Source organism: Emydura macquarii, unplaced genomic scaffold (assembly GCF_026122565.2).
Source record: "Emydura macquarii macquarii isolate MOO-44397 ecotype Brisbane River unplaced genomic scaffold, CSIRO-AGI_Emac_v2 contig_1045, whole genome shotgun sequence".
Classification (NCBI taxonomy): Eukaryota; Metazoa; Chordata; order Testudines; family Chelidae; genus Emydura; species Emydura macquarii.
Window position 1 is genome coordinate 12,072,767 of NW_027131182.1, and position 15,661 is coordinate 12,088,427.

Genomic DNA, 15,661 nt, shown 5'->3' on the forward strand with positions numbered 1-15,661 from the left:
AATAGTGGGGGTCATTGAGCCAAACTGTAAACTCCATATATGATGGAAACCACTTCAGGCCAGGGGGTGCGAGAGCACCCCCACAGCCCTATTTGCAGCACCACTGGCCCCAATGAGAGACACTAACTGATCCTGGCCTGGAAATCTACAACTGCCTTTTGCTTGAATAGAGATTGAACTGGAGACAGCACCCCAGGCACAAGGCCTGACTAGCCCTAACTCTTGATTGGGCTGCCCCAGGGACCCAAACAAGAACTACGAGTGCTGACTTTGAATTGTAACAGTTTAAGCCTCTGTACCCAGGATATTTGCAAACTTCCCCTTTTCTGCCATCCCTGATAAAATCACTTTCACTTAGCCACGTGTCTGAGTAGTTACTTAGGCCAACCCAGAGCTAGCGCCTATAAGGCCTACCTGCTGAAACACCGACAGTGCTTGCTGCTGAGTTGTAGTACACCTGGCATGCTACTGGCATCCTAAGAGGTTGTGTACGGAGCAGCCCCAGTAATTACAATAGACAGAAGAGAATCATTTTGCACTTTGGGATCGTGGGCTAAACGGTGCTATGTACAAGTGCCAGTTACTATTTTAATACTGTTTTGTGGCAACCACAGTTTTTTCTTCTACTTGTAAATGGAGAAAAACAAAAAGCACAAAATTCATTTAAAGACCAAAAAAATCCCTTACGCATGCCCCTAACCTGTATTCTATGCATGCATAACAAGCACTAGGACAAACGGACATTGCAAATCACAATGACCTATTTGTGGCTGTCATAAAGAGAAGGCTGGAGGAGCATATTGGGACTGATTACCCTAAAGGATGTATTTTCCCAATTTTGAGCAGTTCTTTAGGTTTCCATCTATATTGAATGGCTCAATAAAAAAGAGAAAAAACCCTGTAAATGGAACTCTCGATTAAATTAATCAGATTGCAAAACACCTAGTGCCCAGGTTGGCTGTTGTTTTTTTTGATCTGAGGCAATTTTCTTCTGGGTTTGGAGTAATTTTGTCCTTTGAGGTGTTGTTGATTTCCAGATCTTGTTTCGTTAGGGATTCGGGGCCTGTTACATGTGAAGCAGCACTGAGTCTGTACTGAGGGCACCAAACATTTGCCAATCCATTTCAGTCTCTGGCAGAAATTAACTGACAGCTTGTCCTTGCTGCACGGCAGCCCTATGGTGAAAAACACGATGAAAGTTAGTTAGTTTCTGTGGGTACAGATGAGGGTAACCTATATCTGTGTCTCGATCTGTGTGAATGCATGGACAGAACAGGACAGACGCGGAGTAACAGAGCGCCAAGGCAGCACATGCACCAAGGACCTTTGATGAACAAAGCCCAAACCACAGTGTCACACCACTCTCAGAGTTACTGCAGTTACAGATGTGCATGGCCTCCTTGTCCCACGGCACTACGGACTCAGTGATGTGCCACGGATCCAGGTATCACTAGCTAGCTAGGAGAGGGGAGTCCGGAAGCTGTGGGAACTTACTTCTCTAAGAGGCCGGGTTGCCTAGGAGGAGCTGATGGTAGCTTCCGGATAAGGTAGGAGTGCAGCAGTTTAGACCCCACTCTGCCCCCTCTCTGTGTCAGTGGCAGCATGGTCCTTGTGTCTAGAAGAGACCATCGGTGCTGACTTGGATTTTGGTACTGTAGCGTCTCTCCAATTTAAGACTGTGGGAGGAGAGAGTCTTAGGAGAGACTTTTCATTCGTACTGCGTAGGGGAATCAGTGCTGACTCTGGTCCCTGGAGCAGGATCCTTGCGGCTCCTGTATAGCTTTGTCACTGGTGTGGCTGGCAAGCGGGGCTTATACAAAGCAGCCCAGGAGCTCAGGGTGGCAAACTCAGCTTACAAAGGCACAGGTCTTGTGAGACAAAAGCAGTACCTGAAACTTCTATGAAGGTCTGTTCAGAACTGATGCTACCCTCAGGGATCTTTCCAAGAGGAAGAGCATCAGCTTCACCTTCCTCACCTTCCGGGTCCCTTGGGAGAAGGACTTGCAGACAGAGCAGCATGCCAGGGCATGGCCCTCAGCAAGGCACAGCAGCTATCAGGAGTGCCCATCATTGGTCAGCATAGTTGCATTGGAGGATGGGCAAGTCTTAAAGCCCAGATACTTCGGATCAGCCATTTTAGGTTTTGTACAGGGTTTTTTTATCCTTCTACAGGAGGGTCTGTACCGGGGAAAACATCCACAAACAGAGGGAAAGCTACCATTACTCTTATCTAAAAATAAGCAACTAAGCCAATTGGCAAAGAAAACCTATGAACACTAAGCTAAATGACAAACTGTAAATAGTGAAGCTAGGTATTCACTAAAAGCAGGCAATAGGAAGGAACTGAGTGCGGTTTGCAGCCTCCCTGTCCTTTATGCCCTTGGCTATGGTGTACAAGAAGGCATCCAGGGTGCCGGCGTGGCCCCAATGGACACTGTTATTCAAAAGAATTTGGTCTCGTGCACCCGGGCCACAGGCACACTGAGTGGGATCTGTGCGGACAATCACTCCAGAGGAATCTCAGGATACATGCCCAGATAACTGCATTCCTTGTCATGGCCAGAACAAAGCCAGTATGGACACAAGACGTGACAGCGGCATGCTTATGTGACAATATCATCACACCATGGCAGGACAGGCTACTGTGCATTGATTAACCCGGGACTGCCTCACCCTTGATTAGCATGCATTGAAGACATGGCCCAACTCTGAAAGGCAGGGCGCACGCTTCTGTATAGCACCCTTAAAGGCATAGTTTTCAACAAAGTTCCGCACTTGCAAATGGGGACAGATTTTCAAGAGAGCTCAGCATATTGGATGCATGTTGGGTGCTGAGCTCTTTTGAAAAACCTCACCCCAAGTGTATTCATTTACCTGTACTTTTCCTGCACACTTGCATATTGCATTTCTGAGATTCTGGAGGCTTCGGCTCATGCTCACACATAGTTTGATCTTCGGCTTTATTGTCTTCTGTATTGATACACTTTACTGTTCTTTGCTGAATGCCTCCTCCACAGGAAGCAGTGCACTGAAAGAAATATAATTAACTTATACAAAAGCCTTCTGAATGGGGATGGTGTAGAATGCTTTTAGCATGTCCATTAATCAGTGCAAAGCAGCTCCAACCTTTGAGTTGCTAAGCAAAGAATGCATGATCAAGATCTAAAGCACTACATACCTTTCCAGGATTCCCAAGGATTTGCTAATATTTTCTACTCGTTGTATTATAGAAGAGCAATAATGACATTAAGTTCAGATGAAAGGAAAACAAGGCAAAGGAATTTTTTTTTATACTCTACCTACATACCCAGATCTTTTCACCTAATTTCTTCCCTTTGAAATTTCCTAGTAATAGATTTGTGAACTGCATGCCCAAAATGCCAACTTCCTATTTAACTAGATGTTCAAGATATACTGTTGTCTAACAAAATCCACGACATCACTGGGACTGGTATTACAGTTGCCTTGCTGTGTACTTATGGTAAAATGGTACAGGTTTCAAATCAAAATAAACCTCTGATATCTTGCTCTTGCCATATTCACTATTTATTATTAAAGATCACTTTTATGGCATAGTACAGCGCCATGTAAATTTACAAAGAAAACCTTTAGAACCTCAAGAATAATACACTATACTTGATCTTACAGCCAGTAAAAAAACAGAACAAAATCTCTAACAGGCTGTAACAATCCGTAGACATATTAATACAAGGAATTAGCTAAACCAAATATATTAAGCAAATTTCAGCTCCAAACACAGAGACATCTAAGGCTACACTTACAGTATGAGCTAGGGGTGTGATTCCCCTGCTCATGTACATATACTCCCGCTAGCTCTGATTGAGCTACTGTGAGTATAAATAGGAGTGTAGCCACAGTTAAGGCACAGTGGAGCCATGCTGAGTACAAACCCGTGGGGGGTTCAGCCGTGCCTCTGCTGCTGGGGCTACACAGCTATTTATGTTATTTATATTATTCTCGATGAGAGTTAGGGTGGGTATATGTACACGAGCAGGGGCACCACTAGCTTACTGCAGCTAGTGAGTTTAAGGAGAAACTACACTATGATAGCTACATCATCACACAAAAATGTGTAAATCCTTGAACATGTTAGGCAGTCTGGCTGCTGTAGCATTTTGGAGTGGACCAGTGAAATAATTTTCTAGGGGTTCTTCCCTAAAAATTAGTGTTGGATGAAAATTTTCTGTCTAAACTGTTTTTGAGGGAAAATGGGAGTTTTGACACAAATGAGATATTTTTCTTTTTCTTTTTTTTGTAAAAAGTCTCTGCTCTCTGTGGAAAGTTTTGACTTTTGATTGAAAACTGGAGAGTTTTTGGTTCAGAAATACCACTACAGTGCTTTATGGGAGTTGTAGTGCAGATGCCTCATGCCCCCATTCTTTATGGGTCAAATTTCCCAGCCAGTCTATGGCCAGGTCTGCACTACAGACCTATATCAGTATAACTACATCACTCAGGAGTGTGAAAAATCCACGACATAGTTATAATGACCTGACCCCCTTGTGTAGACAGCAATATGTCAATGGGAGAGCTTCAGTTAAATTCTACAATGGTGCAGCTGCATCAGTGTAGATCTGCCCTACATCTCCCACATTGCACTATGGCCAAGAACTTCCATGATGTACCACATGCTCAACAACAGGGGGGATTGTGGTGCATCATGGGTGATGTAGTCTCACTGGGGAACCCGGGCCCTAGAGGAGAATCCAGGAGGATCTGAACTACAACTCCCATGAAGCATGGTGGTGGCATTTCTGAATCAATATTTTTGGGTTTTAGCTAAAAGTTTTCAGTTTCAATTTTTTAATGAAACGACAACATTTTCAGAGGGGAAAAAATAACCATTCTCCAACCAGCTATACTAAATATAACTAAGTCCATTATGATGACACCACTAAGGAAAGGACTAGGCTTAAAATTTTAGAAAAGTTCAATGAGAGGCTTCTTTGAAGATATTTACGTTGCCGCTAGCCTTCTTTGCTCCAGGACAACTACAGCCCAGCTGCTTCTGCTTATCCAGATGCCAATATAGAAAAATGTCTTCAAGATATAATTTTCCATGTAAGTGGGGTATAAAAGAACCTACAACTGTTCATCCACCAAGGGGTTTTGTGTGCATTTTGGGCAATTTTAGAGGTGTTTTCCCCTCTCGTCTCTTTGAACATGCACTAGCTAGGAAGATAAATCTTAAATCTTGAAAATTACTACCACATCTCTTTTCCTTAAAACTTACAAAGCTATAGAATGTCTGCCAGGGCTATACAATTATTAAAAGTGGGATTTGTACCTTTATTCAGTTCTGCAAAGTATTCTCTTTCTAGTCTATCCTTCTATCCATAAAGGATTTTGTTGTACTTAGTATGCAGTATATAAACGAGGCACTAGATATTCAGTATAGTTTCCAAAAAATTTAAAAATTGAGTTTTTTATTGAATTACATAAAATGAAATTGAATAATATAATCAGTACATTAGCCTACTTATTTTGATATTAAATTCAGTTTATTTTATCCTGTTTTCCACATTTTTCAGTAGAGCTCAGATGTCATCTTTACATTTTAGTGTTAAACTCATTAAGATGAAAAGGTGGTCTGCAAACTCAGGAAGATAACACTAGATCTATTACACTAAGGCTTTGTCTACACTTAAAACGCTACAACTGTGCTGTAGCACTTCAGTGAAGACGTTGCCTATGTTGATGGGAGGGGTCCTCCTGTTGGCATAGGTAATCAACCTCCCCGAGAGGTGGTAGCGAATTCTCGTTGACCTAGTGTTGTTTACAAGGGGGTTAGGACAGTTTAACAGAATCACTCAGGGGTGTGGATTTTTCACACCGTTGAGAGATGTAGTTATACCAATCTAATTTTCTAGTGTGACCAGGCCTCTGTTATGTTCTCAATCATGGGGGCTAGAAATATAGAATATGAAAGCTGAGGTTCTGGATCCCAATTCTGCAGCAAGGGATGAGTTTACTGACAACAAAATCATGCAATATGTGAAAACAGTCTAGATGCTGCAGCGAACACCTCCTCACTGAAAAGACAACCTACGCGACATTCTCCATCTCTAATTTTTTAGGAATCTGTGAAGGTTTCTGTTTTATACAAAAATTAACCTCTATTCTGGTCATCATTTAAAAATGTGTACCAGCTTGAAGGAGTCTGACATTTCCAGCAGAAGTCTCTATTTTAAAACTAGGAAACATCACTTGGATTGCTAGAATTTTTCTAAATGTTCGAAATTCTTAAGTGGTGCCCCATTCTACATTGTAAGATTTCACTGCAGAAGTACTATACTACAGCTAACCTTTATTCCAATGTCAAGCCTTATTTTATTTTAGTTTTTTTTTTAGATGAAGTCTTTTATATCGCTTTTCCTGTTATTTTTTTGTGAAATTCCCATTTATCAGATTTGTTTAAAACCAGACTTATCTAAAACTAGATTGAAAAATTTAAGGCAATATTTGCTTGACTGATCTTGTAATGAACAATTAAAAAAATCAGAGCCACAGCAATATTACTTTTTAGGTTCTGTCATAAAAATCTAAATTACTATACATTTTGAAAACAAAAGATCTAGTTGGTTGACTGCTTTGTATGATATCTTCTCCCATATCAAGAGTGCTGCATGTCAGCTTTGGAAGAATTATTTCATAGTCATGTAGCAGAAAAGTTACAGTGGAATGAAAACAGAATGTACCATATGAGTTTACTTTAATAAACCAATTACTTTCTGTTACATGAATTAGATGCCTGGAACAATGTTAATGGAAAAACCTACCAATATACAAGACTCGTAGAATATTCAGGTTTCATTTTATGGCCTTCTTCAGCCAAAAAATTAATGTGTCAATTGCTTTTCTTCTCCTAGTATCAATGAAACTTCAGTTGGAGAATTGTATTACACACTGCCTGTCATGGCTTGCAATTTACTATTGTAATTTATTTTTAAGATTCTGTTTAAAAAACTCTTAAAACAGTTGTGGGGGTGTTTATGCAACATACCTTCTACTAGGAAAAATATTTATAAAGTAGTATTAGGATATGAAAATATAGGAGGAAAAAGTGAGTGTATAGACGCTTTCTTCAGGATTGCACATATAATAAAAGATGCATATCCACACATACATAACACCTCTAAACAGACAGATTAAAGAAAGCCAAGTTAGATCTTGAACCAACAAGCTTTTACCCAGCATTTATCAGTCACACACTGAAGTCGGTTAGAAAAAAAGTAAGACTACTTCACTATGCTGAAAAAAAAGTGTTTATAAAATAATCCTGTTTTCTCTGATCCTTCTACTACTTTACAAATTATTTTCATAGCAGATGGATACATTGCATAATTATCCCCAAATTATGGTGGCATTCGTACAAAAGCATTATTTAAGAGTGAGAGAGGATAAACATGATAAACTGCATTTATTATTTCTCATCTGATCGAAGACTACCCAAAGCTCAGCTGGAAGACCCTGGTTGAAATCCTGTCTCCAAAACTCCCATTAACTTCAGTGGGGCCAGGATTTTACCCTTTTACGCAAAACAGCACATAAACACATATAGTTTTAATGCTTTCCTGATTCAGAGTCATTAAAAATATAAATTGATAGTCAATGTCATGTGTCATCAAACAATCATTCTTTGACCTCCTTCTTCATGGCTGTTCCTTTAGACACCTGCCCTATTTTCCTTGTTCTCTCTCTTGCTCTCTCACTTTATTCCAAGGAGGGACTGTGATGGATTTGTATATGCCTATACAAGTTTGTTTCAAATTGTAAACTTCACTGGACATAGCCACCATTTGAAGAAGGTGACTTACATTTTGAGTATGTAGTGATACTCTAGGATACATTAGGACAAATACAGCTTATTGTAATGCCTGACACCTCCCCAAAAAGCTAAAGGATCATCAAGTGCAATTGTTTTCTAATCAAAAGGATCCACCCCAGAACAAAGATTTTGCTAAAGGAGTGCTTGGTTGAAGGAAACTGATTTTCCTGGTTTGGACTCCAATGGGGCTTGGACTTCCCAGCTAACCACCTGATGAAAGTTTTGAAGCTGAGCGGCTGGTCACCTGACAGGGGGTCAGAAATCTTATTGAAGGTCACAATCTGCTCCAGACGCCCTCTTTCTCATTGGCCAATAATCACCAGACAACACAACATAAGAATGACCATACTGGCTCACACCAATGGTCCATCTATGTTCTCTCCCAACAGTGGACCCTGCCAGATGCTTCAGAGGGAATGAATAGAATAATGCAATTATTTCGTGATCCATCCCCTGTGATCCAATCCCAGCTTCTAATAGTTAGAGGTTTAGCGATACTCAGAACATAACGTTGTGTCCTGATCATCTTGGCTAACAGTCATCAATGAACATATGCCCCATGAATTTATCTAATTATTTTTAGAACCCACTTAGACATTTGGCCTTCACAACATCAAGTGTCACAGGTTGACTGTGCGTTGTGTGAAGAAGTACTTCCTTATGTTAGTTTTCTCTCCTGCTGCTTATTAATTTCATTGGGTGATCCCTGGTTCTAATATTATGTGAAAGGGTAAATAACACTTCCCTATTCAGTTTCTCCACACCATTCATGATTTTATAGACCTCTATCATATTCCCCTTAGTTGTTTCTAACCTGAACAGTCCCAGGCTTTTTAATCTCCCTTCATATGGAAGTTGATCCATACCCTCAGTTGTTTTTGTTGCACTTCTCTGTACCGTTTCTAATTCTAATATATCCTTTTTGAGATGGGGTGACTAGTACTATACTCAGTATTCAAGGTATGGATGTACCATGGATTTATATTCTGACATTATGATATTTTCTGTTTTATTATCTATCCCTTTCCTAATGGTTTCAAATATTCTATTACTTTTTTGACTGTCACTGCACATTGAGCAGATGTTTTCAGAGAACTAACCACAATGACTCCAAGATCTTTCTCTTGAGTGGTAACAGCTAATTTAGACCTCCTAATTTTGTATGTATAGTTGGGATTATTTTTTCCAATGTGCATTACTTTGCATTTATCATCATTGAATATCATCTGCTATTTTGTTGCCAGTCACCCAGTTTTGCGAGATCCCTTTGTAACTCTTCACAGTCACTTTTAGGCTTAACTATGTTGAGTAATTTTGTATTGTCTGCAAATTTTTGTTCACCCCCTTTTCCAGATTATATATGAATATGTTGAACAGCACAGGTTCCAGTACAGATCCCTGGAAGACCCCGTTATTTACCTCTCCCCATGTGAAAACTAACTATTTATTTCTACCCTTTGTTTCCTGTCTTTTTTACCAGTTACTGATCCATGAGAGGACCTTCCCTCTTATCTCATGACTCCTTACTTTGCTTAAGAGCCTTTGGTGTGGGACCTTGTCAAAGGCTTTCTGAAATTCCAAGTACACTATATCAACTGGATCACCCTTGTCCATATATGCTTATTTATACCCTCAAAGAATTACAATAGATTGGTGAAACATTCCCTTTACAAAAATTGTGTTGACTCTTGCCCAACATATCGTTTTCATCTATGTGTCTGATAATTCTATTCTTTACTATAGTTTCGGCCAATTTTCCTGGTACTTAAGTTAGATTTACTGGCCTACAATTGCCAGGATTGCCTCTGGAGCCTTTTTTAAAATAGCTGTTATATTAGCTATCCTCCAGTAATCTGATACAGAAACTGATTTAAGTGATAGGTTACATACCACAGTTATTAGTTCTACAATTTCATATCTGAGTTTCTAAAGAACTCTTGGGTGAATACCATTTGGTCCTGGTGACTTATTACTATTTAATTTATCAATTTGTTTCAAAACCTCCTCTATTGACACCTCAATCTGCATCAGTTCCTAAGATCTGTCACCTAAAAAGAGTGGCTGAGGTGTGAGATCTCCCTCCCACCCTCTGCAGTGAAGACTGAAGGACTGACATACTCCCAAGAAGGGGTGAGCATAGACTTAGGGGAGGGAGCATATAAGGCTTTTAATTGTTTTGCCCAAAGATGGATAACTTGTGTATGCTCTGAGAGTAAAAGTTACAGTGGTTTTAGAAACTCCTGTGCACAGGTTTGTGCTCCTTACTTTAACTGCCACATGGTCCTCGAGGAGTTAAATTATAAACCAGACCATCCATGGATATGGTGCTCTTGGGCAGTACGCATAAGTGACTGGGGAGACTTGGGAGGTCTGAACCACTGGCCTAAGGAGTTGGATGGCAGAATCCCACATCCCAAGGAAAGGGGCTAGACAGGGTATCTGCACCCATGAGTGTGTCAACTGGCCCAGCGCTAGAAACAGTGACCAGATCCTGCCCAGGCCCAGATGGCTTGGAAAAACATGGGATCCAAAGGTTGGGTTCAATTATAACAGACTACTGATGGTCCACCAAGGACTCAGCTAGGTCTGTAACAGAGAGTGTGCTTTACCCAGAGAAACAGCTCTTTTTTTCTTTCCTGCTTTGCTCCTCTCTTGAGACCAACTGAATCGATGTCTCAATTTGCTGTTTCTACTGCCCATGTAGCTTCCCTATACAGTTAATCTGCAGTGATTTTACAACAAATGTAATGTGGATGAGAATAGGCAGAAAATGATAAATCTTCAAACAGATACAATTACAGTATCACAACTGTAGAAAATATTCTCTCTAACACAGCAACCAAAAATATAAATATATCTGCATGGTGGAAGCAGCTGAGCTGGCCTTTCAGGTGAGATATTGAGTAGTACTTTTTTAGAAGAACCCTATTCTAGTCCTATCACTTACTATGCTCTAAGGCTTGTCATGTATACTGTACCTCACAAACACTGTGCAACATTATTAAAGGGCCCAATTCTGTTACCCTTATTTTCATTGACTAGTCCTTTACTCCGCTGATTTTAATGTGAACAAGGGTAGCAGGCTTTAATTTATGAATAGATTCTTGTTAATTCATTTTAAACTGTTGAAGTTTGAGAATTGGAGCTGAATTAGCCAAATCAGGTTCTGTGTCTGAAGCGGATGATTTTTTTTAGGTGTGATGGATGCCAGGACATTTTATTGTGCATTTCTCAAAAGCCAAAAAGAACAAGGGTTGAATCCTACCGAATTCCACGTCCCGATCATCCACTGACTACAAGGCTGCTCATTGCAGCGGGCAGTGGAGTTAGGCCTTTTTGTCCAGTCACAATAGTCCTCTTCTGGGCAGTAGACGTATCTTTCTTGCAGACCACCACCACATGTTCTCGAACACTAAAATAAACAGCACACAAGAAAAGAGTAGAGAGAAAAGCAATTTTGGGCGGTCAACAAAAATATAAACAGGCTGCAAAGAAAGCAGAAAACGCACTTATTTTAGAAATGCATGATCATTGAACAGGTAGCAAGAAACATCTGAAATAATTTATATGACATTTTCAAAAATAGTTTAGCACAGACATCAGGTCCGATGACCCAAAGATGAAGATAACTACTGCAGTAGTGTTTTTATTTGATCTTTTATAATGACACAGACAGGGAAGGGACTGTTATCAAACTGGAGTACTAAGCAGAATTTATTTAACAAGCTGATGCCTAATGTTCATAATGAAAGTGATATAAGATTTCTCAATTAGTTTAGGGACACTGACTCGAATAATAATGTCAGAAAACAAGTCACATTTCTGCAGCTCAATCTGCAGTATTAATGTAAGGCTTTTGCTCACTAAGCCCTGGTCTATACTCACCTGGCGATTCGGCGGCAGTCGACGAGAGTTACGCAAGCTAGGCAGAGTAGCTTGCGTAACTCCTGTCGACTGCTGTGCTTCCCTTCTGCCTGCTGTCTTCACTGCACTGCGCCGACGGGAACTGTGCTACACTACTTGAGGGGGTGGTTTTACTCAGTCGACTTCCTGATTGATTGAGCGGGTCTACACTGACCGCTCAATCGATCCAGAAAGATCGATCTAGCGGCGGTGATTTTGCCGCCATCAGTATAGACATACCCTAAGACAAGTTTACAAGATGCAACCGCTCACTTTTACAAAGCTGCTTGGGAATACTGAAAATCCACACAGCACATACTAAACATCAGCTACAAAATGGCAACAAACAAGCACCAGATAGAAACATGGACTGAGGTTATTTTTAAAACTTTTTCCAAATCTGCTTTAAAAAATGATCATGGTTGTGTTTGGGGGCATCTTGAAATGTGCCAAAGGCTTAATATGCAGCTGGGAATATAAGAGGCCAAAAATATTAAAGCTAAAATTTTGTTCTTGGACTTACATGAAATTTCCTGTATCTGATGGTCTGCTTTCTATAAATGGAGCTGCTCTCTCCTTACAGGGGAAGCAGAATATCAGATCTGAGGACCAACTTGCAGGTCTGATATCAGAATTTGATCTTTAAATCACAGTTTGGAATGATGTATCGCAATATCCTCAGCATGAAAAGAAAAGCCATGGATGAACAAAAGGTTTTAGTAGACATATTAGATAAGCCAATGTTGAAAACTTTTGGCCAACCCTTCCTTCCCCCAAAACAACACAGAACATACAATTTTGATGGTATAAATAAAATTGAACAAAACTGAAGTCCAGCAAATGAGATTTTTACAAAGCTAAAACCAAACCTGTGCAGCCCATCTCTTATTTTAGGCTGGGATTTTCAAGAGACCCTAAGCAAGTTAGGTAGTCTCCTCCATTGAATTTCAATGTTGTTTGCAATGTTAGTGTAGCTATGTTAATCCCAGGATATTAGAGAGACAAGGTAGATGAGGTAATGTTTTTTATTGGAGCAACTTCCGTTGGTGAAAGAGACAAGCTTTCAAAGAGTGTAAGCTCGAAAGCGTGTCTCTTTCTCCGACAGAAGTTGATCCAATAAAAGATATTACACCTCATCCACCTTGTCTCATTGAATTTCATGGAATTTTGGCAAGTAAGCCCCATAAGAATGTTTGAAAATTCTAGCTTTAAAGCTTGAAGGAAAATTTTAAACTGGTTGTAGCAGGAAGACAACACCGAATTGCAGCAGGAGGTAACAAACTGGCCCAATATGGTACCTGGTAATTTCCTGGTCCACTATGGTACTAAAACAAACCCTTCTGAGGCAGAAGAAGCTCTGCATCAGAGTATGGAAATGTATGGTATTCTGCATTGCACAGTAAATGCAGGTCTTGTGTGACCCATGCCTGCACACCTGTTATTTCCATGCTCATTCCTGAGTGTTCACACTGCAGTGCTCTGTGAGCTTCATATCTGTGCCAATGTGTCCATACCACACTACACAGACCCAAGTCAGATGCTGTAGCTTCTAGGGGTGTGTCCCAGGGCTCTTGGCAGTCTTGCTAGCTGTAGCTGCTCTAAGGTTTGCTTGGTCATGATGTATTGGTGGAGAACGTGTCTGTCATATCATTTGACCAGAAGTGCTCTTAGCCCACCAACACATCCAGCTGTGCCATTTTGGGGGTCAGTAGGCTCTTGCAACTAGAGTTAGCAACATGGATCCAACACTGGTGTAAGACCTTTTCCTGCTTGTGCTTTCACTGCTGTTTTGGGAATCAGGCAGAGCATATGTGAGATACTAGTGGACATTTTGGTGACAGTATTTGTCCTATCAAAAGCACTGTCGAAGGCAACTGCACTTGTATTTCTCTTCAGTGGCAGCAAGGGCATCCACTCTTGGCTTCCAGCTCCCCAGCTGTTGCCTCTCTTGAATGGAGATGTACATCTCTCTCCCTTCTGACAGGGGTATTCCGAGGCTGGACAGTTTCCTTGCCTTCACTGTGCCTTCCCATCTCAATCAGATTATCCTCGGACACCTGCTTGCTTTCTCTTCAGAGACGAACAACGGTGTAATTGCTACAGATATAAATTACCACATAGCTCTTTCTAAGCAAGCTAACTTTATTTTTAAGATACAAAGCATTACAGAGAAAACAAATTAAAAACCATGAAAGAGCCCACGCACATGCTGATAAGCTCACCAGAATTCATCCCATCTCTCACACGGGCTCAGGCAAGTGCAGTCTTTTAATACCTCATCCTAGGTTGTGGTTACAAGTTCTTCAGCTCAGAACAAGCACACCATCTTATGAGGCCTTAGTGGTCCAAGTCCTTCCAATACTCCCTTAAGGATTGGGTCCCTCCATGGACTAGGGATCCTGTCCATTTGATGGATCAGGAAGAAGGCCCTAAATCAGCCAAATCACAGGCTTTTTATCCAAAAGTCTTTTCCTTTGTCTTCTGGACTTTGGAGCATCCCACTTGAACTAGTATATGCATCTCTCCAGGGGGATTCAATGACTGATAACAGAGGAAGTTCATTAGCATCCCCTTTCCCTACTAGAGACGGTACATACAGCTCCAGAATAGCACATACACAATTTCATTTTTAATACAATGTACCCCAAAGGTGTTAACCCTAATTCAGTAAGGTCTAACTTAATTCAGTAAAGTTTATCTTTATATCATAAGGTTTGTTCAGGATATTACAGGCTATTGTCAGTCATAGCCACCTATCAGAGTGGGGTACTGACATGGCAGCCGCAACCCAGTTGATGCTCTTCATGCCAGTTGCCATAGCTGCATATTCCCTGGAGGTAGACCGTTACTTCTCGAGAGGGCCACAAGCACAGCTGGGTGGGATCACCTAGGATGCAGACCTAGGATGCCTAGCAGTGGGCCCAGAACTTTCACAGGAAGAAGGAAAGGTTCCTGGAGCTTTGTGAGCAGCTTGCCCCAGGCCTCCAGCATCAGGACACACGCAAGGGGAAGGCTATGCCGGTCTGGATACAGGTCTCTGTAGCCATCCAGAAGCTGGCTACCCCCAACACTACACGTCTATGGCTCACCAGTTTGAAAGTCAACTGTGGGAGTTGTGGTGATGGCGGAGGTTTGTGAGGTGATCAGGACTGAGGTTTACCCAAAGGTAGTGGGCATAAACAATGTCCTGAAATAACTGTCATATTTAAGAGAATGGGCTTTCCAAACTGTGCTGAGGGCTATTCATGGGACTCTCATGGTTCTCTGCAAGAGGCACATGAGTTACATAAACTGCAAAGGGTTCTACTCCATCATTACACAGGCCCTGGCTGACCACAGAGGTTGGTTCATGGATATACTGACAAAGTGCATGATGCCAGGGTTTTCCAGAGATTGGGATTACTCTGTGTACCCCCTTCTTCCATGGCTTAGGAAACCATACTCTGATTTCAGAGGGCTTGGCACATGAAAGTTCAACTAAATGCTCAGTAGCTGTGGGATGGGGATGGAATGTGTGTTGGCAGATGAAATCCAGATGGCACTGCTTCAGAACCCTTTCAATGCCAACGCTGTCAATAGCATCAACATGTCACAATGTCTGTGAGAGCAAAGGTGAGCCATGACACCAGGAGTGGCCTCAAGACACTGATGGATTTCTGGAATGATACACACAACCAGAAAGTGCACCTGTCATTAGGGGCGCAGGATCCACATGGGCCAGGCAACTTGTACACTTTATTTTAAACATACCTGTAAACAATAATGTAAAAACCTGACAGGCAGACCAGCTAGCATGAAGACATAAACAAAAACAGTGCATTTAAGAACTCCAGTGAACAAAAGTGTGAAAATGGCCAAACTATATAGGTTGCCATCATCACAGTTTCACTGTTTCTGTAACTATGTCCC

The 15,661-nt window shown here is 41.2% G+C and overlaps 1 protein-coding gene across 1 annotated transcript in view; it reads right to left on the reverse strand.

Annotated features, from left to right (window-relative positions):
• Window positions 1–492: 492 nt before the first annotated feature.
• Window positions 493–15,661, reverse strand: part of ADAMTS12 (ADAM metallopeptidase with thrombospondin type 1 motif 12) — a 244,510-nt gene continuing 229,341 nt past the window's right edge. The window contains exons 22-24 of the mRNA XM_067545490.1: window positions 11,115–11,261; window positions 2,875–3,028; window positions 493–1,175 (exon numbers count right to left, since the gene is read on the reverse strand). Coding sequence (XP_067401591.1) covers window positions 943–1,175; window positions 2,875–3,028; window positions 11,115–11,261 — 534 coding nt within the window. The 3' untranslated portion in view covers window positions 493–942. The remainder of the gene's footprint in view (window positions 1,176–2,874; window positions 3,029–11,114; window positions 11,262–15,661) is intronic.